Here is a 25,640-nt window from a genome sequence, read left to right on the forward strand (position 1 = left end):
GTTCAGTGCCCAGTTCCCCCTTCCCAGTACTCCCCCAGGTGATGCACTAATTGGAACACCCATCTGACCAATAGGGTTAAAGAGCAAGGGGTGTCTGGCCACACCTACATGCATTAAATTCAGGGGTCAGTGCCTTTCTCTTTCTCCCCGGGTGACCCATGGAAGCTGTTGAACCAACCTCCCTCCTGACTGGAGTAACATATCTGGCAAAGCGCATGGAAGAAATGAATAAGATACGCCAAATTAAGCTTCTCTTGATGAGTTCTTATTCTTGCAAGCTCCAAATTAAGGCTGTCAAAAGAAACGCCATACTTAATGTATCGGGGTCTATGGATTAGTGTGTATTTCTAGAAAAAAATAGACCGTATGTGTGAATGTAGCCTTATTCAAAATGTTGTCTATGGTTTTAGTATACTGTGATTAAAGTTTGCATGAAGGTAGACAACTCTTGAGCTAAGAAGGAAATAGCTTTTACATGGACCCTTAGACTAGAAATATGCAGGGGCTCAGAGTTTATTTTCAAAGTCAAAGTCCAGGCTGTCTTGCTTCACATATTCCTGACCAAAAAGTTAATGAGCAATCTGATTTGTGCTTGTTTAGTGAAAGATGTCCCCTGCGCCGACTTCTAATATATTGTCATTCAGAGGCTGCTTAGCATTCCATGCTTCAGTGAGAAGAGACAGGATTACAAGCCCCAGCTTCCAGCTATCTACACTGGATCACCATGTCAAAAACATCCTGCTTTCACTGTGATTCTCTTGCTTTATGGCCGATGAAAACCGCTTGGATGTCAACCAGCAAACTTTCCAGACCTCCTGTCAAAAATGTAAATTACAAAAGGGAACGCTGGAACAAACTCAAAGGATTTACAGTTCTCTATGTTCCTGTTAGACTAACTTTAAACAATAGCTGCACAAACAATATTCTATATATATTGCTTTAATACAGAACCTTATATTTTTGTTGGAACAGAATGCAGCCCTTGTGCAGGGAGTTATTGCCTATTTCTTATTAAACGGGTATATCATCTTTATGTAATGATGTACTGCCGCATTTCATGGTAACATTCAGCTGCTACGTCATTGGCTTTGTCTGCAGAGAGAATGGCGTATAACAACGGAGCCTATCCTCTAAAATATCAAAATTAATAATAGTTCAGACTGATCCTTGTGGCTTTATTCATTTATCCCCGCTTTCTCCTTATTTTCCCATATTTGCGCCCCCCCCCATGCTTATGTTGTGTTCTATTATCTTGCAGTACACTTTGCCCCTTCACTAACCAGATAGCTGCAATGACTCCAGATCGCTTACTGGACTGTCACCTGTTGACTGAAGACAATTCCACTCTGGGCCTCCTATTTAGTTGATTGGAAATAATACTGTCCATTTACAAATAAGAGGCAGAGGTACGAAGATTCACCAATGGTGCAAACTTCTACAGTATGACATCATCTCCCCCACACACCCCGACACCTGATGTTCTTGACTTGTAGCAGATTTATGATCTCTTTTCAAACTTTTTCCACCTCTCTAGAGAAAGGTTTCTTGACTTGGAGGAAAGGAGGTATGACTTATTGGGAATGGGTGTAGCTTACTGGGAACCTTGTCACCTGCAAAAAATTGATTCCAACGTCAATTGATCAGGACATAGTATAAATGTAGTCAACGTTAAGGTCTGCCAAATTTATCATCCACAGTAAGCCACTATCAGAAATTTGTCATATCTAATCTCGTTTTAAGCTGGTTAAATTTAACACAGCATAAATAAATGTGCACTACTGTCTTTCATTTAATCATTCTCATTGATACCATTTTACTTCTAATGATGGATCTCTCTAAAAATCATTTTCTGGATTCTATGTTAGTACATCCATTCTACAGTGAGGTCCAGTATTTGGACAGTGAAATAGTATTTATTAACACATGTACACTAGGACAATGAATTAAAAAAAAAAACAACAAAACCTTCAATGTGTAATATGCAGGTGCTTGGATGCAGTAACACAAATTTTGCAGAGCAAGGGTTAACTATTTAATTGTTCAACAGCAATGAACTCGCAGGGAGATAACAGAAATGGGATGCTAAACTGAACTATATAACAGTTGTTTAACCCCTTTCTGACAGCTGACAGCCAGCACTAGGTGCCAGGAGCGGTTACAGACCACTACCGGCACTTTAACCCCCTGAAATACTGCGATCAAACAAGATCACAGCATTCCTGAAGCCGGCACTGGGCTGACAGCCCCTCTGCCTTTGGATCGGAGACCCCAAGGCGTGAGGCGGGGTCCCAGTCGTTGCCATGGTGCTTCATCTGCATGCTGTAGAAGCGATCAGCCTGCAAAAAGTGATTGTCCCATGGTGAGACAAAATAAAAAACTTAGGAAAAAGTTTAAAATTTTTTTAAATAATTGTAAAAATATTTTAAAAACAGAAATAATAATAAAAAAAATCAATAAATATTCTATCTCTAAATAAATAATAGAAAAACATATAAACGATATATAGAAACACATATTTGGTATCGTCACGTCCGCAACGACCCAACCTATAAAACTGTCCCACTGGTTAACCCCTTTAGTGAACACCATAAAAAAGGCAAAAAACAATGCTTTATCATCATACTGCCGAACAAAAAGTGGAATAACGTGATAAAAAAACAGATATAAATAAATATGGTACTGCTGAAAATGACATCTTGTCCCACAAAAAACGAGCCGCCATATAGATCCATCAGTGGTAAAATAAAAAAGTTATAGCTCTGAGAATAAAGCGATGCAAAAACTATTATTTTTTCTATAAAATAGTTTTTATTATATAAAAGACCTGTAGAAGCGCTTTTGTGTGCGCGAAACAGCTGTTGTCTTGTACGTCTCCACTGTTTGTCTTCTTGCTTTTTGGTATGTAATCACCGAATAAATGACATTCTAGGATGGTGAGTGCCACTTTATTTTTCTTTTATTACTTAAATGTAACTCTCATCATTCTCCACTGTTCTCGCCGTTCGCCGGCAGAGCAGGGAAGAATGAGGAGAGCCGTGTTCAGCACCCAGCGCCGGGAAACAGCGCTTGATGTAACGATTCTTCCCCTGCATGTCTCATGGATGACATCCATATGTGTGTGGGACGTTTTGTGGCCTGTGCTGACATGAAAAAACGGACATGTCAGCAAGTTTTGCTCACGGACACACGGTCCATGGAAACACACTGACATGTGCACAGACCTATTCACTTGGATAGGCAAATGGCGCTCCGTTCCTCTTGAGTCTCTATGTATAGCTAAGTAGTACTGTACAGCCACATATTGGCTATTGCCACGCCCAGTAGAGATTGTGGGACAAATTTTAGTGCCATTTTACGCACTTCTTGTGTGAAAATGTAAAAACTTGGGCTAAAGCAAAATTTTGGTGGTAAAAATGTAGTTATTTTGTGTTCACTGCCCAATGGTATAAAGTTCTGTGACAACACCTATGGTGTCAATATGATCACTCCACGCCTAGATGAATTCATTGAGAGGTGTAGTTTGTAAAATGGGGTCACTCATGGGGGGGTTCCACTGTTCCGGCACCTCATGGGCTCTCCCAGTGGGTCACGGCACCTGCAAAACATAACAGTAAAATCTGGCACTCCTTGCCTTCTGAGCTTTGCACCGTGCCTGAAAAATATTTCCCGATTACATGTAGGGTATTGGCGCACTCAGGAAAAAATGGACCTCTGTTTGCTGTAAAAAAAAAAATATTCCTATTATCCCTAAGAAAAATTAAAAACTTGGGGCTTAAACAACATTTTAGTGGTAAAAATGTAATTTATTCTTTTTTCACCACTCAGTGGTATAAAATTCTGTGAGGCACATGTGGTGTTAATATGATCACTGCACCCCTAGATGAATTCATAGGGGGAGTGTAGTTTGTAAAAGGATTTCACATATAGGGGTTTCTGTTGTTCTGGCACCTCAGGGGCTCTGCCAATGTGACATGGCACCTTCAAACCATTCCAGCAAAATGTGAACTCCAATATGGCGCCTCTTCCCTTCTGAGCTTTGCACTGTGCCTCAAAAGTAGTATTTCCCTACATATGAGGTATCAGCTTACTTAAGAGAAATTGCACAACAACTTTTGGGGTCCAAGTTTTCCTGTTGCTCTTGGTAAAATAAAAAATTGGGGGTGAAAAGATTATTTTTGTGGAAAATGTATGATTTTTTTATTTTCTTGGCTCTACGTTATAAATGTCTGTGAAGCATTTGGGCGTTCAAAGTGCTCACCACTCATCTAGATAAGTTCATTGGGGAGTCTAGTTTCCAAAATGGTGTCACTTGTGGGGGATTCCACTGTTTAGGCACATAAGGGGCTCTCCAAACGCGACATGGCGTCCGATCTCAATTCCAGCCAATTTTGCGTTGAAAAAGTCAAGCGGCACGCCTTCCCTTCCGAGCTTTGCAATGCGCCCAAATAGTGATTCCCCCCACATATGGGGTATCAGTGTACTCAGGTCAAATTGCACAATAACTTTTGGGGTCCAATTTCAAAGGTTACCCTTGGGAAAATAAAATAATTTGCATCTGAAGTAAATTTTTTGTGTAAAAAAGTTAGTGCAGTTGTCAGGAACACCGCACTGCACCTGCTCACTGAGCCCAGTGTGCGTGTCCTGAGTACAAAACTGTGCACAAAGATACCTGTGGAGTGGGGCAGCAGTGGTGACGATGCATGCTCCAGGCTCACAGGACCTGAAGCATGTGACTTTTGAGGGCGTGGTCTAAACTCCAGAGAGCTAGGAGCTGAGGAAAACTCCTAGAAGGGTAACTACAGGACAATGTTACCAAGACAGAGACAGAAACCAGATCAAGCCAGGGTCAAAGCACAAGATAGCGCGACAGTACCAAATGGTTAGACAGAATGGATAGTCAGGACGTAGCAATAGATCAGAAAACCAGAACGGGCAATAGACGGTACAATAGAGACAAACTGTAATGGAGTAACGATAGCCAAGCCAGGAGGTCAGAACCGGAAAAGTCAATAATACCAAAACGAGAGACTGAGTACAGAGTGAGGGGACAGACCGGGTCATACACTGGAAGCAAACAAGCTATGCAGTATACAAGCACACCAGGGGTCAGACACACAGCCAGAACAACAGTATAGCTGACAGAGAACCCTGGTAAAGAGTGAGTATAAATACCCCTCCCAGATCCAGAAAGAGGCCACGTACACTTAAACCTGTGAGTGCAGGGCAAGAACACTGTCCAAACCATGACAGCAGTTTTTAGAATGGTGTCACTTTTGGGTATTTTCTATCATATAGACCCCTCAAAATTACTTCAAATGTGATGTGGTCCCTAAAAAAAAAATGGTGTTGTAAAAACAAGAAATCGCTGTTTAACTTGTAATCCTTATAACTTCCTAACAAACAAATTTTGTTTCCAAAATTGTGCTGATTTAAAGTAAACATGGGAAATGTTACTTATTAAGTATTTTGTGTGACATATCTCTGTGATTTCAGGGCATCAAAATTCTGTGTTTTTTTCACAAATAAATGCAAGTCATATCAAAGAAATGTTATCACTATCTTGAAGTACAATATGTCATGAGCAAACAAAGTCAGAATCACCGAGATCCATGGAATAGTTCCAGAGTTATTACCTCATAAAGGGACAGTGGTCAGAATTGAAAAAATTGGCCTGGTCATTAACATGCAAACCACCCTTGGGGGGGGGGGGGTAAAGGAATTAATAAGATAGTCATTTAACAGATTCACTTATCAGCGCTCCACATTATGTCACTCTCTGAGGTCCAGTGGGTAACTGAATACTGATGGCGGTCGGTGTAGTGTCTTCAGGCGTCTCTGCCCAACACACGGGCCTTCTTCTGGCGGCAGTGGGTGGTGTAGTGTCTTCAGGCTTCCCCGCCCAACACACGGTCCTGCTTCTGGCGGCAGCGGGCGGTCTCCGGTTCTGCCTGCTGATCCCCTAGTGCATTTAACTGCAGAGCTGAAGGGTACAGCTCTCCGCAAGGTCCCGCATGGCCCATGTCTCTCTGAGCAGTCGCCGTGACTTTAATGGCTGCCCTGCAAATCTCTGCTCGGCATGCGCTTCTCTGTGTGCCAGCCGACACCTGGACGTCCATGCTGCGATGCTCTGCCTGACGCGCCTTACCCTGCGCGCCCGCCGATAGGAGTGAGTCTCTCATGCAGCTGCCCTGTCTCTGCACACTGCTGCCTATCGCACTCCTCTACTGCTGCCGCGATCCACACCTGCTCAGCATTCTTGCAGGAAGCCCCCCTGTGATCCCACGCAACCCCTTTTAACTTACTTCCCCTGGCCACGCCCCCTTCACCCAGGTTTCTGGCTTGCTACATCTGCAATTTCATTCCCTCCAGCAACAGGAGGTTCGGCCCCAGCAGTTCCGTACCCAGCACTTCAGCGGCCTTAGCATCCCGGTCCTCTCCTACAAACGTGTGACTGAAATGTAGGCTTTCAGCATTAATTTAAAAAATATAAGGAAATTATTTAATTAAAAGGTTATAAGTCTACAAAGATATTGTTGACTTATGCTTATGATAGGTTGGGCTTCGACAACTGGCATCCTCACTGATCAGCTGTTTTAAACATTGGTGGATGGATGTAAATGGTTAACGGACCAGAGGACAAAAGCTCCGTATACTGTTTAATTGTTGATGTTGGGTACTGCAGATCAACTGCTGTTCATTTGTTTTTTCATTTATCGGAGCTGATCTTCAGTATCCATCAATTACCACTAAATTCTGTACAGATCTGTGGTGTTCTGCTCCTTACATTAAAAGGGTTTTCCACTACTCTGACAACCCCTTCTGATTTCCCATGTTTATCTCCAGTAAAATAGTACCAATACTCACCTCTGTTGCCTGCGCTGTTCCAGCAGTGTTGGCACTGGCTTTCCCAGCGATTATGTCATGCAATCACTGCAGCCAATCTACTGAAACTATGTACTGTGCATTTCTACTTTATATTGCTTTTAAAAAATGAAATTTGTCTCTTTAGGGTCCGTTTACTTATACCAACTAGCGGCACTAATAATTAACTTTTGCAGATCAGCGGTAGTTTAATTGCCGGTTTACACAGGCACACCTTAGTAAATGATATGCATTGTGCGATGTGCAATAGATCAGTCAGTGTGCATGTGCTGCAATTGTTTTCGGCAGGACTGCACCACCGAGAATTATGGTGCGGCCAATGACTGCATTCAATCAGCACTGGCTTCACTCTCCTCTCCTACTGACGTCATTTACATCTGGAGGAAGTAAGATCTGCAGCTGCTTTCACATATTAAATTCAGTATGTTAAATAGGGAGAAGGTCAGTGAGGGATCAGTGACCTGTCATAAGCCATACTAATGAATACCTAATCAGAGCACCACATGAAGACCCCCCACAGGCCGCCCCGGGGCACGAGCATATCATTAAGGGTACCGTTGCACTTAGCGATGCACCAGCGATCCCGACAACGATATGGATCGCTGGTGCATCGCTAAGTGGTCGCTAGTGAGCTGCCACACAGGCAGATCTCACCAGCGAAATCGCAGGGGTCGGGGGTCGCTACTTGCCTTTCAGACGCGGCGATCCAGACGTCCTCCGCCCGCCTCCACGCATCGCTCGTCTCTCCACAGGAAGCCCCAGCAGGAAGCGCCCGACGAGAAATGATCCAGGACCTTCTCGCGCGATCAGCGATGAGCAGCGGGGGAGCCGGTCGGAGGTAAGTATCACATGTAGCGATATCGCTAGCAATATCGCTATAACGTCACTAAATCGGTGATGTTACAGCGATATTGCTAGCGATATCGCTATGTGTAACAGGGGCTTAACTCAAAACTGAAAATAAAGATTTAACATCAACCACAAGACAGATTTCATGACAAAGGTATCATTTTAATCAGTATAACAGTGCTGATCTGACACTGTAGGTTACTCAGCACAATCCTGCTGACAGGTTCCCTTTAAACAGGTCATTTTCTGATGATCGCTTCCCTTTAAGATCAGGTGACTAGCTTGGCCATTGACGAATATGCCAATACTTTGGGTTGTTAAGAGGCGATTCCTGCAGGTACAGTATGAAAATGCTGAGGTTGGGGATTGGCTATGGCAGTCGTGTGAATGTACGACATGTGATTGCTGCAGCAAACTAAATAAATACCTGTGGGGACTAAAGTTAAACATAATCAATTGCAGGGGCTTACCACATCTGTAGTCTTACTAAGAAAATGTCTTTGGATAACACCTTCCAGCACCTTGTCTGACTAGGTGGCAGGGCTTCTCTGAAAATGGTGCGGGCTAACGTGTAACACTGTTTAACAAAATAAATTTTGGAGCTGATTTCTGACACAAAGTAGGTTAATTTATTAAATAGTTCATTTAAAAACCGTTATGATAAATCTGATTTAATTTAATACAGCTTATTCTACGTTGGCCTTGACTTAGATAAAGCTGATAAATACGTCCAAATATTAATAGTAAGTTCAAAATATAACCAAGGCTATGGAGTCGGAGTCGTAGAATTGGTATAAAATGAACCAACGCCTAAAATATATCATAAATTGGGTACAGTAGTTCAATGCAGTAAGTGCTAAAAAAATTTTTCGGAAGTTGAGATGAATCTGTGCCGCACTTTATGTACATGCTCAGTAGTGAGGCAGTGCTGTGGAGTTGGGAGTCTGGGAAATATAACAGTATTTACTAATGTCCTATTCACACATTCAGTATTCACATATGAGTGCTGTCCAAATCAGAACAGCCAGTACTCGGACTGAACACTGACCTTTTGAAGTCATATTTAAGTTTGAGTTTTCACTCGGAGTACTTTGGCCCAGTATTTAGATGGGTCTCCTGCAAGTCTCTACAGAGTCAGTAAGTTAAAGGTAATCTATCACCAGGTTTTTGCTGTCTCATCTGAGAGCAGCATGATGTAAGCAAAAAGACCCTGAATCCAATGGCTCACTTAGTAGTTTATTGGGTACAGCGATTCTGACACAATTGAAGTTTATAGATTTAGCAATGCAGCAGAGCTGAGAAAGCTATCCCCGCCCACATCATGCTCTCTATGTACATAGTTTACAGACAGTGAGGTGCTTATCACAGGAGGGGGTGGAGCTGGACTAGCACTGCTATAATTCTGGACAATGATAACCAGGTGATAAAACCTTCAGTGTAAGTAACAGCACACAGCCTGACATATGAGACATCATTGAAATCTGTGGTTTATCTCCTACCTCATGCTGTCCTCAGATTACATTGCGAAACCTTTACTCAAAATGGAAATTAAATGGAGAGAAAGCTGACTCAACTTAGATGAAAAATTGTCTTTTTTTTTACTGATGAGAATTTGACTAATTTTCCATTGTTCATCTAAATATTCTACACTCTGATGGCTGTTGGGTAGAAAGACATAAATGATAAAGCCATTCCTCAGTTTAATCTAAAAAGTATATTCAAGCACGCCACCGAAAACATGTACTGTTGAGCTTTAATCTTTGTTGCATTTAAAAAATGGCATTAGTCTCCTTATAGTCCATTTACATGTACCGAATGGCGGAACCGAATGATTGCCAATCGGTTAACTTTTACTGATCGGTGGTTTAATAGCCGGTTTACTCAGTAAACGATCCGTACCGAGTGATCTGTAATGGCTCAGTCAGGGTACATAGGCTGCCATAGTTCTTAGCAGGATGATGTAACACAGAGTGATGTGTTTTTTCACTGTATATACTGTATAATCATTTCACTTGATGAATGAGCAATTTGCATTTTTTAGTGCAGAATCAAAGCTTTTTGTACTAAAAAACCGCATTCAAATAATGCTTCAAAACTGCATCAAAAACACAGCCAATAAAGGCAAAAATTCATGAAAGTAAAGCAGCAAAACGCAGTAATCAGACTGTTATTGGGTATTATGTTATTGGGTATTATGTTATTGGGTGCGGATACCTGCAGATAAAAAGCAGCATAAAAAGTGCAGCATTTACAGTACACTATTGCTTTATGTAGCATAAATAGTGCGTTTTTCCGATACTTTTTTTGTGCAGAAAACCTGCGGGGTATAACTGTCCAAGCAAAGTGGATGTGACTTCATGAAAACTCATGACCACAGTGCATGTAAAGATGCTGGCAAACTTAGGGTTTTCTATTTTTGACTTTTAGTTAAGTGAAATATACATTTAAACCTCCTGCAGGGATTGTTGTGTTATTAATTATTAAGTAATAAAATATGCAAAATAAGTTCTCTTAAGTGGTTTCAAAGGGTTGGTATGCTGTTATCTAAAGGGCTCTAAAGGATAAGGTTTCTCCTTGTGGAGAGTGACATACCAGGTCTGGCATGCCAGTATGAGGAGACTTAAATGGCTAGTGTGCTCCTCTGGGAAATTAAATATGCAAATTGTCTCTTCAGAGAGGAAGAGGACTTGAACTCTAGTGTCAGCTATTGGAAGTAGAAATCCTTCAAGTCATTATCAACCTTTTAATGAGCCTTGAAGTATGACTTGGAATAAAAACCAAATCAGAATCTCAATTTTCAGACACGGTGTTTGGGTGTATTGCCCCTCATCAGTACAACGTATGAGAGCTGATTTGGCTAGGTGAGAGACTAAGACTGGAATCTAAGACATGCCAGTATGAGGAGACTTAAGTTAAAGGAACTCTGTCAGCACAAAATGACTGTTCAAACCAAGTACAAGTGCTCGGTGCATCCTATAGTGGCCAAACATTTTAGTGTACCTTCCCGCCTGCTTGTTTTCCATCCATCTCTTCTCTGGCTCTATAAAGACATAGGTGTTAATCAAAGGAGAGGAGATGGATATGGAGAGAAAACAAGTAGGAGAGAAGGTGCGATCAAATGTTTGGCTCCGCCGTGATGCAGTGAGCATCTGTACTTCCTTTGAACAGTCATTCTGTGCTGACAGTCCCTTTAAAGGTGCAGATGCTGTCGATGGAAATGGGGGTATGATCACACCCGTGCTCCAAGTATACTGAGCGGTGATGCCCTGGTGACTTGGAGAGCGCCTTTACACAAAGGTTACACTGTGATTGAAACTTAATTTACTCTGTTTAGCCAAACTTCAAATCATCCGGCTGCACTGGGTTTTAGTGCTATGTGTCTGCAGGATAACCTGATATCTGCAGGTAAATAGCGTTTCTGGTGATGTCAGATTCCCTTTATTGGCCAGATGAGGTGTCATTGTACATGGAACAGCTGTTGTATCTTTGGGAAATAAAATTGGATTTGCCAGTGGTGAGTGCCGATTTCTTCTTTCATCTGGTTAAAGAAAATCAAAAATAAAGTTATTTACGTGTTTTTCCTTGCAGTATCACAATCATCGGCACAGACGAGCCGCCATGTCTGTATGTATCCATTGAACGGCTGTGCTTGTCCTGTTCTAAAAAGTGTTACAAACGCGGGGTGCAGTTCCAGATGTTTAACCCCTTAATGACCGCCAAAACGTCTTTTTACTGACCTGAGATATGAGAATAGCATCCCCATACAGGTGACAATTCAGCAGATGTCGGCTGTACACTATAGCTGACACCTGACAACTTGCTGCAATATCCACAATCGGTGTTGGCACCGTCCATATCTGTTTAACCCCTTTAGATGCTGCTGTCAATAATGACTATATCATATAATTGGTTAAAAGACTATGGGGGCTTACTCTTTATCCTCATCGCACCCTAAGATCACGATTGTGTGGTCCTAATGTTTGCCATGACAATTCACGGCCAAATAGCGGCCTTTAGGCCCCGTCACACTAAGCGACTTACCAGCGATCCCGACACCGATATCAAGGTGTCAGGATCGCTAGTAAGTCGCTATGTGATCGCTGGTGAGCTGTCACACAGACAGCTTCACCAGCGATCAGCACAGCGATGCCGAGCGCCCGGCATCGCTTGCCATCGCTGTAAAAAATAGAATCAAAATAAAAAATATAGTTATTCTCACCTTCCGACGTCCCGTTCAGCCATCCTGCCTCTCTCCACGCTCCGGTCCCAGTGATCCTTTGCACGAATGACCGCGAGATGTCACGGTCTCGAGGGATAACAAAGTCTCGCGGTCATTCGTGCAAAGGATCACTGGGACCGGAGCGTGGAGAGAGGCAGGATGGCTGAACGGGACGTCGGAAGGTGAGAATAACTCTATTTTTTATTTTTTTTTATTATTTTTTACAACTGATCGCTGGTCTCCCGCCTGTCACACACAGCGATGCGTGCTGGCCAGCGGGAGATCAGCGACCAAAGAAATGTCCAGAGGTTTCTTTCAGCGATACCGGCAGGAGGGCCGCTCGCTGATCGCTGTCACACACAGCGATCTCGCTGGTGAGATCGCTGTTACGTCACAAAAGTTGTGACTCAGCAGCAATCTCGCTACCGAGATCGCTTAGTGAGACGGGGCCTTTAGAGTCTGCCAGCTATAGCAGCCTGTTCAAAAGTCAGCGTCATTTAGGTGGTAAAATTACACTTTCATTCTACTATCATGCCACTTTGTATTAATTCCTGCAAAGCACCTGAAGGGTTAATAAACTACCTGACAGCAGTTTTCAATATGTCTAGGGGTGCTGTTTTTAAAATGGTATCACTTTTGGGGGTTTTCCAATATATAGCACCCCCAAAGTCACTTCAAACGTGGATAGGTCCCTAAAAAAAAAATTTTTTGTAGATTTCCATGAAAAAATGAAAAATTACTGCCATATTTTTAAACCTCCTAAAATGCTAACAAGATAAAAGAACGTTTTACAAATGGTACTGATTTAAATCAGACATGATGGACATGTTATTTATTAATGTTTTTGTGTGGTATGGCTATCTGGATTAACCCAAGGGTGGTTTGCGCGTTCATGACCGGGCCAATTTTTACAATTCTGACCACTGTCCCTTTATGAGGTAATAACTCTGGAACGTTTCCATGCATCCCAGTGATTCTGACATTATTTTCTCGTGACATATTGTACTTCATGTTAGTGGTAAAATTTCATTCATATAACTTGCGTTTATTAGTGAAAAAAACGGAAATTTGACGAAAATTTCGCAATTTTCCAACTTTGAATTTTTATGCCCTTAAATCACAGAGATATGGCACACAGAAAACTTAATAACATTTACCACATGTTTACTTTACATCAGCACCACTTTGGAATCAAATTTTTTTTTAAGGAAGTTATAAGGGTTAAAAGTTGACCAGCGATTCTCATTTTTACAACACCATTTTCGTTTAGGTACCAAATCTCTTTTGAAATCACTTTGTGGGGTCTATATGATAGAAAATACCCAAAAGTGACACCATTCTAAAAACTGCACCCCTCAAGGTGCTCAAAACCACATTCAAGAAGTTTATTAACCCTTCAGGTGCTTTACAGGAATTTTTTGAATGTTTAAAAAAATGAACATTTAGCTTTTTGTAAAAAAAAAATTAGTTCAGGTCGAATTTTTTTTATTTTACCAAGGGTAACAGGAGAAATTTGACTGCAAAAGTTATTGTGCAATTTGTCCTGAGTATTCTTATACTTGATATGTAGGGGGGGAACCACTGTTTCGGCACATGGCAGAGCTCAGAAGGGAAGAAGCGCCGTTTGACTTTTTCAATGCAATATTGACTGGAATTTAGATCGGACGCCATGTCACGTTTGGAGAGCCCCTGATGTGCCTAAACAGTGGAAACCCCCCACAAGTGACCCCATTTTGGAAATTAGACCCCCCCTAGGAACTTATCTAGATTTGTGGTGAGAACTTTGAACCCCCAAGGGCTTCACAGAAGTTTATAGCATACAGCCGTATGATTAAAAAAATCATATTTTTTCCACAAAAATGATCTTTTCACCCACCAACTTTTATTTTCCCAAGGGAAACAGGACCCCAAAAGTTATTGTGCAATTTGTCCTGAGTACGCTGATACCCCATATGTGGCTGTAAACCACTGTTTGGGCGCATGGTAGAGCTCGGAAGGGAATGAGCGCCGTTTGACGTTTTCAATGCAGAATTGGCAATATGCCATATCTCATTTGGAAAGCCTGTGATGTGGCCAAACAGTGGAAACCCCTCCACTAATGACACCATTTTGGAAACTAGACCCCCAAGGAACTTATCTAGATATGTGGAAAGAGCTTTGAACCCCCAAGGGCTTCACAGAAGTTTATAACGTACAGCCATACAATTAAAAAATCATTTTTTCCACAAATTGATCTTTTCACCCCCAACTTTTATTTTCTCAAGGGTAACAGGACCCCAAAAGTTATTGTGCAATTTGTTCTGAGTATGCTGATACCCCATATGTGGGGGTAAACCACTATTTGGGTGCATGGCAGAGCTCAAAAGGGAAGCAGCGCCATTTGACTTTTTTGGCTGGAATTGAGATCAGACGCCATGCCGCATTTGGAAAGCCCCTGATGTGCCTAAACGCCTAAACAGTGGAAATCCCCCACAAATGACACCATTTGAGAAACTAGACCCCCCCAAGCAACTTATCTAGATGTGTGGTGAGCACTTTGAACCCCCAAGGGCTTCACAGAAGTTTATAATGCCCGGGCGTGAAATAATAAAATCATATTTTTTCCACAAACATGATCTTTTAGTCCCCAGTTTTTTTATTTTCCCAAGGGTAACACGAGAAATTGGACCCCAAAAGTTGTTGTTCAATTTGTCCTGAGTACGCTGATATCCCATATGTGGGAGAAAACTACTGTATGGGCACACGTTGGGGCTCGGAAGGGAAGTAGTGACGATTTGGAATGCAGACTTTGATGGAATGGTCTGTGGGTGTCATGTTGCCTTTGGAGAGCCCCTGATGTGCCTTATCTGTGAAAACCCCCCCCCACAAGAGACCCCATTTTGGAAACAATACCCCCCAAGGAACTTATCTAGATGTGTGGTGAGCACTTTGATCCCCCAAGTGCTACACAGAAGTTTATAATGTAGAGCCATAAAAATAAATCATATTTTTGCCCACAAAAATATTTTTGCCCCTAATTTTTTATTTTCCCAAGGATAACAGGAGAAATTGGACCCCAAAAGTTGCTGTGCAATTTGTCCTGAGTAGGCTGATTCCCCAGCAATCTTACACAGGCACTGCAGCAGGCAGGCACTGAGGAAGCTGCCTCCCTGCAGGCCCCCGTGGCCATCTTGGATCCGGGGGCCTGCAGGGAAGGAGACCCTCAGAGCAGCGCAGCACCCTCCCTGCGCGATTCTTCCCTAATCCTGTCCTTGGGAATTAAGTCCTAGGTCACATGGATGGGATAGTACGTCCGATGGCAGACAGGGGTTAAAGGGATCATCATTAGTGATGAGCGAGTATACTCATTACTCGGGTTTTCGCCAGTATGCTCGGGTGATCTCCGAGTATTTGGGTGTGCTCACATATTTAGTTTGTCGCCATAGCTGCATGATATGCAGCTACTTGACCGCCTGAATACATGTGGGAATTGCCTGTTTGTTAGGAAATCCCTACATGTATTCAGGCTGTCTAGCAGATGCAAATCATGCAGCTACAGCGACAGAAACTAAATGTCCGAGCACATTCAAATTCTCTGAGCTCACCCGAGCATGCTTGGGAAATCTCGAGTAACGAGTAAACTCGCTCATCACTAATAATCATTCAAAGTTTGAAAATTGCTAGTTTTTTTTTATATTTTTGTCAAATTTCTGATATTTTTTATAAATAAACTCAAAACATATTGACCTAAATTTACCATTGTCATAAAGTATAATATGCCACGAAAAAACACTCTCAAAATCACTGGGATTTATCGAAACGTTACAGAGTTATTATCACATAAATTGACACTGGTCAGGTTTTAAAAATTTGGCTTCATCACTGAGGGGTTAAGGACCATTTTAATGGTAGATCCATTCTTGCTCACATTCTTGAGGCAAATATTAGGGATAGCAGCCTGTCACTGTTATGTTCCTGTTGTCAATCACGTCCTTGCATGTCATTTAAATCAAAATTAAATGGATTTTTTTTGTTTTTACACTTGAATTATATATGTATTGACATGTATTTCTTCCATAGCTCTGGAGCTGGGAATGTAGCTGACCGAGTTTTAGCTCAGCTTTTGACCGAAATGGATGGACTAGAACAACTGAAAGATGTGGTGATACTGGCAGCTACAAATCGACCTGATCTAATAGACAAGGTAAGACTGAACATTACTATTTCATTCTGCTTTGCAGCACATACTTGGAGGTACAGCTATATTGCACTATACTTTCCTAACTTTTGGTACCATGTCGAATCATTGACACCAACTATGTCATGGCATCAGTACTTTAAAGCAGGGTACAGCTACATCACTGCTACACGGCACCTGGCTCCACATCTTATGGCAGACCCCTGGCTCTATAGACATCACTGTAGAATACTTTGTAATGGCATACCTGTAGTTTTCCCTCACTAATGTGTATGCCTGATTTGTGTGTTATTCATCAATATTTGTTGTAAGTTAACATTAAATATAATACAGGGTGGTCCAAAAGTAGGTGGACAGTATGTGTAGTGGGGTTATGAAGTGGGAGATTTATCAAACATGGTGTAAAGTGAAACTGACTCAGTTGCCCTTAGCAACTAATCAGATTCCACTTTTCATTCTTCACAGATCCAGTTTTCACAGATAAATCTCCCACAAATCTGTTTTCTTTTCAGATAATTCAGATAACCCATAATGGCAAATAATTTTAATACAGCTCAAAGAAAATGGATTTTAAAAGAGTATTGGAAATCACAAAATGCTGAAACAGAGCAAATTGGGTTGAAACATTTGGTACTCAAGCCCCAAAGAGACAAACCATTTACGGCATTCGTGACAAATTCGATGCCACTGGCTCAATCCTTAATGCTCAAATGCTCCAAAAACTGGTCGACCCAAAACAGCCTGTACAGAAAATAATAAACAACTTGTTGCTGAAACATTTGTTCAGAGTCCAAAAAAGTCCACCAGGAGAGTCTCTTTAGAATTGGGAATTTCACGAGCTTCCATCATGCGAATCCTGAAATCTATTGGGTGGAAAGCTTATCGTCCACGTCTAATTCATGGTTTATTGGAGAATGATAAAGACAGGCGGCTGCAATTTAGTGAGATTATGCTTAACGAAATTGAAGAAAATCCAGTAATTTTAGATAACATTATGTGGAGTGATGAAGCTTCTTTCACATTATCTGGCCATATTAACAGACATAATTCTATTTACTGGTATGAGAACATGCATTTAACATTAGAGCAACAACTAAATGAGCCTGGTGTCAATGTTTGGGGTTGTATTTCAAGTTTTGGTGTTTTTCGACCATTTCTTTTATGGAACAGTCACAGGAGATAAGTTTCTAGAAATGCTAATGAATCAAGTTGTTCCCCAGTTACAGCAGCAGCCTAATTAAAATGACCTTCATTTCCAACAAGATGGGGCCCCTCCACATTATTCTATAGTAGTCCGCGAGTATCTTGATGAAACATTTCCTAATAAATGGATTGGTCGAAGAGGCCCACTTGATTGGCCGGCACGTTCACCAGACGTGACCCCAATGGATTTTTCTTTTGGGGAGTACTCAAGGACAAAGTTTATAGTCGAAAACCCAAAAAGGGTCAGTGATTTGAAAAATTACATAAGAGATGCATTTCAAGAAATTAATACCCAAAGAGACTTGTGCAAAAATGTTTGTTGAAGCGTAAGAGGCAGACTTCAAAGCTGTGCAAATTGTGATGGAAAACAGTCTGTGCACCAGCGTTGATAAAATGTAAGGGCTTTTGTATTATTGTTCAGAATAAAATTTAATTTTCAATGTTATGCTTGTGTTAGTAAATATAATTTTATATATAAATCAAAATAAATGTTATTTTTTGTCCACCTACTTTTGGACTACCCTGTATATATGCATCTGTGGTCATGCCACTTATGGGAAATATGGCTGAACCTGTGATCTTTGGATTGCAAGTAGTACAAAAATTCAAATACTTAGGCGTTATAATTAATCATAATCCAATTAGGGACCTTAACGATAACGTATACCCCTTTTATGATATGATGAAGAAAAGGTTTGAGTGCTGGTCTCAGCTTCCCCTACCTGTGGCGGGCAGAATTGGCTTAATCAAAATGATAATTTTCCCAAAATGTTTGTATGTGTTGGAACATTCATCAGCTAAAGTCCCCAAAGTGTTTTTTAGGAAAATGCATGGCATGATGGTGACATTCATATGGGGATCATCAAGGCCCAAATTAAGTATTGGATCTCTCCAGAGACCCAAAAACCAGGGTAGATACCCGGTACCTGACCTAATTTTGTATTATCTGGCCTTCAGATACGTTATTTGAAGCAGTGGATAGGTGGGGGCAGGCTTGCTAATGCAGAGGCTCATCTTATACACTTCTTAGATGAGAATACACCATGGGCAATATTAGAAGGATCATATAGACCACCACAAGGTTTATTGTTTGCACATAGTTTGGCAATACAAATGTGGTGAGAAAGTAAGTGATCTAGAAGAGTTAATGGTTTGCTTTTATATCCCTTTAATTACCTTTAAGACTTCAAATGCCTTTTGCCTATTATTGCTATGTGTTATTCTTATGTAGACTATTAGTCTCTGTCTTCAAGGAAACTATACTTGTTATCATATTTGTTCTCAACATCATGTTCTGGGTACATTGTAAACAAGGTACGACCCTGAGGTGATGGTGGGGGCCAAATGAGCTCCATAGAGTCACATATTGTTGTAAATGGTATAAAAGTTTCCTGATATTTCATTCCGTCAGATAAAGTGATTTGACCACGGCTTGTGTGTGTTGAGTCTCTTTGTCTCCAAGCGCTTGCAACAGAAGGGCGAAACCTCGTAATCCGGCCTCACGTGATCTGGCAAGATCTGAAGCTTGGTCAGGACAAAAAGCAGCTACAACATAAGCGTATCATGAAATTCACTGACCAAATGGGAGAGACTCAATTATGGGATAATCCCGAGTTTCCACACTTCAAAAACTTGCAGGACCCAATTTTCTGGAAGCAATATGGAGTAGCAACACTTAATCAGATTTTTGAAAATGAAACTTTATTATCATTTGAACAAATTCATATAAAATTTGGGATCCCTCATAGGGATTTTTAGAGATATTTGCAAATGAGACATGCCATAATGCGCCAGTTTCCATTTCCTAGGCTGCGAATATCCAGATATCCATTGATAGGAGTGCTAACAACTCAAGGACCCATGGGCGTGATATCTTCCCTATATACCTTTCTACTAAACTCCAGGATTGCTTCTACTCAACTTGCTGTTGAGAGTAAATGACGGCAATTAATCCCTTTTATCACTGATGATCCGTGGAATAATGCCCTAGAGGCACATATGATGGTGTCGCCAGCCGCAATTAATAAGTTAATTCAACTATATATCCTACATCTATCCTACCTGACCCCGAGTAGACTACATAGATTAGGCATCCGCAGGACCTGCGTACCTAATGCTAAAGATAGGGTAGGCAGGTCGCATGCTGAAGGAGGCGGGGCTGACCGGTGGAGGTGCGGCCGTGGGCGCAGCTTCACGGAGGACGTCCACATCCCTCCGCATCTCCTCCATATGCAAATGTGAAACCAGCCTAACCAAAACAGTTCAGTTCTCCTTTTGCATCAAATGTCATATGCAAGTGTGTGAATTACTTGTTAGGTTATGTGCACACAGTGCGGATTTTGCTCTGGATCCGCAGCGGATTTGCCTCTGCGGATCCGTAGGCATTGTACAGTACAATGCAAATCAATGGGATTTCAAAACCGCAGTGCACATGCTGCGGATTTTTCCACGCGGATTTGTGTGATTTTAAATCCGCAGCAATTCAATTCTCTCTGCGGATTCCGCAGCGCTTTGACACCTGTTCCATTGTCCAGGTGTCAAACCGCAGGGGAAAACCGCTGGCAAATCCGCAGGTAAACTGCAGGTCACTTTACCTGCAAATCCGCACTGAAAAATCCGCAGCTCAATCCGCACTATGTGCACTCACCCTTACTCTTGTATGTGTGATCCTTTTTTTTTTTTTTTGCTAAGGATCTATATTATTAAACTTTATACAATAGTTTACAGACTGTTTTAGCACTGAACTTATGAAGTTAGTTTTAGTTAGATGACCCTATAGATTTTAAGATGAGACAGCAATATAGATACACTATATCACAAAAGTGAGAACACCCCTCACATTTTTGTAAATATTTTATTATATCTATTCATGAGACAACACTGAAGATATGAACCTTTGATACAATGTAAAGTAGTGTACAGCTTGTATAACAATGTAAATTTGGTGTGTCCTCTAAATCAACACACAGCTATTTAGAAAAATGTGAAGGGTGCACTCACTTTTGTGATATACTGTAAGTGCAGGAACAAGAATTACTACGTTGGATAGCAAAATTTTGCCCACTTTATAGTACCAGCCCAGGAAGGTCCATGCGTCTGCTTGGTTAATAGCAAATGCTTTGTAACATACGCACTGTTAGGATTCGGGTGTGCTTACTGGTCATCACATGGCTGATCATATGCGATTTGCACACTTCTGGTCTCTTGCCAACTAGCTTCTCTTCCTGATTCTCTCCAGTGGAACGTGGCGACCACTTTAACCAGCCGGCCATGTGAAATCCAAGCACACTGTTAGCCTCTAGCATGTTATCGTCACTGCCGAAGTGGGCTGGGAATCCAATTTGATAATCATTTTTGCTCAGACGCTAAGACCAGTGTTCTGGGTTAAAGGTTTTATCTTTATATTAAGTAAAGTGATATGGAACGTAATTTTGACTGCAGAACATAGGAGTTGATGGAGGAGTAGGTGACCGAACCTGTCCATATATCTTCTCCAGTACTGCACGTTAAAAAGCTGTTTTTCAATTCGAGTATGGAGTGGTCAAAAATAAAGATTAAGTGAATGCCTTTAACCATTTCCTTGCCAAGAACGTATCTCATATGTCCTTGCAGGGTGGCAACAATGTAGCCAAGTACGTGTTAGATACATCCTCGCTACAAATTGCCATATCTCAGCCGGGACTGCAATTACAGATTGTCAGCTTCAAAATGAGATAAGAATCTTATCATTGTTGTATTTACAACCAAGCTCGATGAGCAGCGCGGGTGGCTACAGCTGTTATTCCCAACTCCCATTTCAATCCAAGATATCTTGGTCTGGGTCATCACTACAGCGGCAACTCTAGTCTGGGTCACATTTGTAGTTGCAATCCCCCCTCAAACTCAATAGCCGTTGTACAGGAGGATAGTGGGGCTTTGGAGAAGATTCCATGCTGCAGTGTAGACAGGAAAGAGTTGTGTGATCACCTCCTGTATCACACCAGCAAAGTACATAAAATGTTTAGAAAAATGTTTGTTGGGCTCTCCATGCATGTGCTGTGTCTGTCACACAGCCGCGACACATGCAGCTACGGAGCTGAACAGCTGATTATCGGGAGCGATCCAGGAAGCCGGGTTCCCTCTGCAGCTTATTCGGTAAGCGCTATAGCTTGCCAACTAAGCCCTGACCTGATCAAATTCGCTCATCTCTATCCACCAATACTCACGGTGTATGTTATTGTCTGCAAAGCTAACGTTAGGTCATCTGCAATGCAGCCAGTCTGAGCAGTGACTGAGTGTCTTGTACCTTCTACACGGGCATGGCCATTCAGCATTGTGCTTTTTGATGTGACATCAAGCCTACAGACAGTAAAGGCCCTGTCACACACAGTGAGATCGCTGATTTTGTGACGCAACAGCGATCTTGCTGTGCGTGACACACATCAGCGACCGGCCCCCCCGCTGGGTATCGCTGATCGTGCTTGAACATCCTGGGCCATTTTTTGATCGTTGGTTTCCCGCTGGCCAGCGCGCATCGCTGCGAGTGGCAGCGGGAGACCGACGATGAGCGAGCTCCCAGCGCTGTAAGCAGACACTGGGAGCTGGTATCTAAGGTAAATATCGGGTAATTAAGTGCCGCGCGTGCTTAGTTACCCGATTTTTACCTTTGATACCAGCGTCCTAGCGCGAGCACGCAGGTATCTAAGGTACACAGCGGGTAACTAAGTAACGCGCACTTAGTTATCCGATATTTACCTTTGATACCAGCGTCCTCGCTGGTCCTGATTGCTGGTGAAGCTGCCTGTTTGGCAGCTCACCAGTGATCATGTAGCGAGGCACCAGCGATCCTGACAAGGTCGTATCATTGTTGGGATCGCTGGTGCATCGTTTAGTGTGACGGGGCCTTAACAGTAACCTATGGACTAAGGAAGGTGAATAAAGCCTGAAAGATATGAGAGATTCTGAAAATGGGTAACACCTTTAACTCCTTTATTATTGCAAAAAATGCACATATTTTAGATCGCTATGTCGGTAGGTACCCAAAATATAAAGCTCACTTGTCACTTAGTTCTCTATGAACACCATAAAAATAAGACAGAGTTCCTGTTTTTGTTCCCTTTGTCGTAAAAAAAGATTTACAAAATGCAATCAAAGTTTCACAAGCCCAAACAATAAACCAACTAAAATTACAGCTGGTAAAAAAACCAAGCATTCATACACTTGTCACAGAAAATAATATACTTATGACTCGTAGAATATGGCAACACACAGACCCTAATTTTTTAATTGGTATTTTAATGTGAGATCGTTATAAAGTATAAACTATACATATTTGGTATCACAGTGTCTATAATAACCCAACTTAGGAAATGTGAGCATGAAAACACTAAGCCAGAAACGCAATTACAGTGGGGCAAAAAAGTATTTAGTCAGTCAGCAATAGTGCAAGTTCCACCACTTAAAAAGATGAGAGGCGTCTGTAATTTACATCATAGGTAGACCTCAACTATGGGAGACAAACTGAGAAAAAAAAATCCAGAAAATCACATTGTCTGTTTTTTTTTTCATTTTATTTGCATATTATGGTGGAAAATAAGTATTTGGTCAGAAACAAAATTTCATCTCAATACTTTGTGATATATCCTTTGTTGGCAATGACAGAGGTCAAACGTTTTCTGTAAGTCTTCACAAGGTTGCCACACACTGTTGTTGGTATGTTGGCCCATTCCTCCATGCAGATCTCCTCTAGTGCAGTGATGTTTTTCGCTTTTCGCTTGGCAACACGGACTTCCAACTCCCTCCAAAGGTTTTCTATAGGGTTGAGATCTGGAGACTGGCTAGGCCACTCCAGGACCTTGAAATGCTTCTTACGAAGCCACTCCTTCGTTGCCCTGGCGGTGTGCTTTGGATCATTGTCATGTTGAAAGACCCAGCCACGTTTCATCTTCAATGCCCTTGCTGATGGAAGGAGGTTTGCACTCAATCTCACGATACATGGCCCCATTCATTCTTTCATGTACCCGGATCAGTCGTCCTGGCCCCTTTGCAGAGAAACAGCCCCAAAGCATGATGTTTCCACCACCATGCTTTACAGTAGGTATGGTGTTTGATGGATGCAACTCAGTATTCTTTTTCCTCCAAACACGACAAGTTGTGTTTCTACCAAACAGTTCCCGTTTGGTTTCATCAGACCATAGGACATTCTCCCAAAACTCCCCTGGATCATCCAAATGCTCTCTAGCAAACTTCAGACGGGCCCGGACATGTACAGGCTTAAGCAGTGGGACACGTCTGGCACTGCAGGATCTGAGTCCATGGTGGCGTAGTGTGTTACTTATGGTAGGCCTTGTTACATTGGTCCCAGCTCTCTGCAGTTCATTCACTAGGTCCCCCCGCGTGGTTCTGGGATTTTTGCTCACCGTTCTTGTGATCATTCTGACCCCACGGGGTGGGATTTTGCGTGGAGCACCAGATCGAGGGAGATTATCAGTGGTCTTGTATGTCTTCCATTTTCTAATTATTGCTCCCACAGTTGATTTCTTCACTCCAAGCTGGTTGGCTATTGCAGATTCAGTCTTCCCAGCCTGGTGCAGGGCTACAATTTTGTTTCTGGTGTCCTTTGGCAGCTCTTTGGTCTTCACCATAGTGGAGTTTGGAGTCAGACTGTTTGAGGGTGTGCACAGGTGTCTTTTTATACTGATAACAAGTTTAAACAGGTGCCATTACTACAGGTAATGAGTGGAGGAAAGAGGAGACTCTTAAAGAAGAAGTTACAGGTCTGTGAGAGCAAGAAATCTTGATTGCTTGTTTCTGACCAAATACTTATTTTCCACCATAATATGCAAATAAAATGAAAAAAAAACAGACAATGTGATTTTCTGGATTTTTTTTTCTCAGTTTGTCTCCCATAGTTGAGGTCTACCTATGATGTAAATTACAGACGCCTCTCATCTTTTTAAGTGGTGGAACATGCACTATTGCTGACTGACTAAATAATTTTTTTCCCCACTGTATATAATCATTCCACTTAGAAAAACTGAATAAAAAGCACTCAGTCTGATGAGCCCCAAAATAGTACCAGTAAACACTACGGTTCAGCATGCAAAAATAAGATCTTCCCCAGCTCCATTGACAAAATAACCCAAAAACCTACAGTGACACAATCATCATTTTTAGGGAGAAATTGGATTTATAGTAAAAAGCAGGGCTCTTCAATTTCCCTGACTCCCAACTCCATAATTCCAACTACACAGCCCTGCCTCACTACTGAGCATGTACATAAAGTGCAGCACAGATTCATCTCCACTACAACCCCACAGCACTGCCTCACTACTTAGCATATACATAAAGAGCAGAACAGATTCATCTCCACTACAACCCCACAGCACTGCCTCACTATTGAGCATGTACATAAAGTGCAGCACAGATTCATCTCCACTACAACCCCACAGCACTGCCTCACTACTGAGCATGTACATAAAGTGCGGCACAGATTCATCTCCACTACGACTCCACAGCACGGCCTCACTACTGAGCATGTACATAAAATGCAGCACAGATTCATCTCCACTACAACCCCACAGCACTGCCTCACTACTGAGCATGTACATAAAGTGCAGCACAGATTCATCTCCACTACGACTCCACAGCACTGCCTCACTACTGAGCATGTACATAAAGTGCAGCACAGATTCATCTCCACTACGACTCCACAGCACGGCCTCACTACTGAGCATGTACATAAAGTGCAGCACAGATTAATCTCCACTACGACTCCACAGCACTGCCTCACTACTGAGCATGTCCATAAAGTGCAGCACAGATTCATCTCCACTACGACCCCACAGCACAGCCTCACTACTGAGCATGTATATAAAGTGCAGCACAGATTCATCTCCACTATGACTCCACAGCACGGTCTCACTACTGAGCATGTACATAAAGTGCAGCACAGATTCATCTCACCTCCAACTCCACAGCACTGCCTCACTACTACTGAGCATGTACATAAAGTGCAGCACAGATTCATCTCCACTACAACCCCACAGCACTGGTCACTACTGAGCATGTACATAAAGTGCAGCACAGATTCATCTCCACTACGACTCCACAGCACTGGTCACTACCATAAAGCCATAAAGTGCAGCACAGATTCATCTCCACTGTGACTCCACAGCACTGCCTCACTACTGAGCATGTACATAAAGGGCAGCACAGATTCATCTCCACTATGACTCCACAGCACTGCCTCACTACTGAGCATGTACATAAAGCGCAGCACAGATTCATCTCCATTACGACTCCACAGCATTGCCTCACTGCTGAGCATGT

General features: G+C 42.1%; 1 protein-coding gene across 7 annotated transcripts in view; it reads left to right on the forward strand.

Moving 5' to 3' along the window:
• AFG2A (AFG2 AAA ATPase homolog A) overlaps positions 1 to 25,640 on the forward strand; it is a 739,142-nt gene that overhangs the window by 287,926 nt on the left and 425,576 nt on the right. For 6 of the 7 annotated variants that reach the window (XR_012231536.1, XR_012231538.1, XR_012231537.1 and 3 more), the window contains one exon: positions 16,010 to 16,133. Coding sequence is in view for 4 of the 7 variants with exons in the window: in XM_073572029.1 (XP_073428130.1) it covers positions 16,010 to 16,133 (124 nt within the window). In the remaining 3 variants the exon portion in view is untranslated. Of the gene's footprint in view, positions 1 to 16,009; positions 16,134 to 16,639; positions 17,840 to 25,640 lie in introns of those variants that run through there. The other variant, XM_073572030.1, reaches the window with a different exon arrangement.

The sequence above is a fragment of the Dendrobates tinctorius genome, unplaced genomic scaffold, assembly GCF_039654945.1.
Source record: "Dendrobates tinctorius isolate UK_male_01 unplaced genomic scaffold, ASM3965494v1 ptg000030l, whole genome shotgun sequence".
Classification (NCBI taxonomy): domain Eukaryota; kingdom Metazoa; phylum Chordata; class Amphibia; order Anura; family Dendrobatidae; genus Dendrobates; species Dendrobates tinctorius.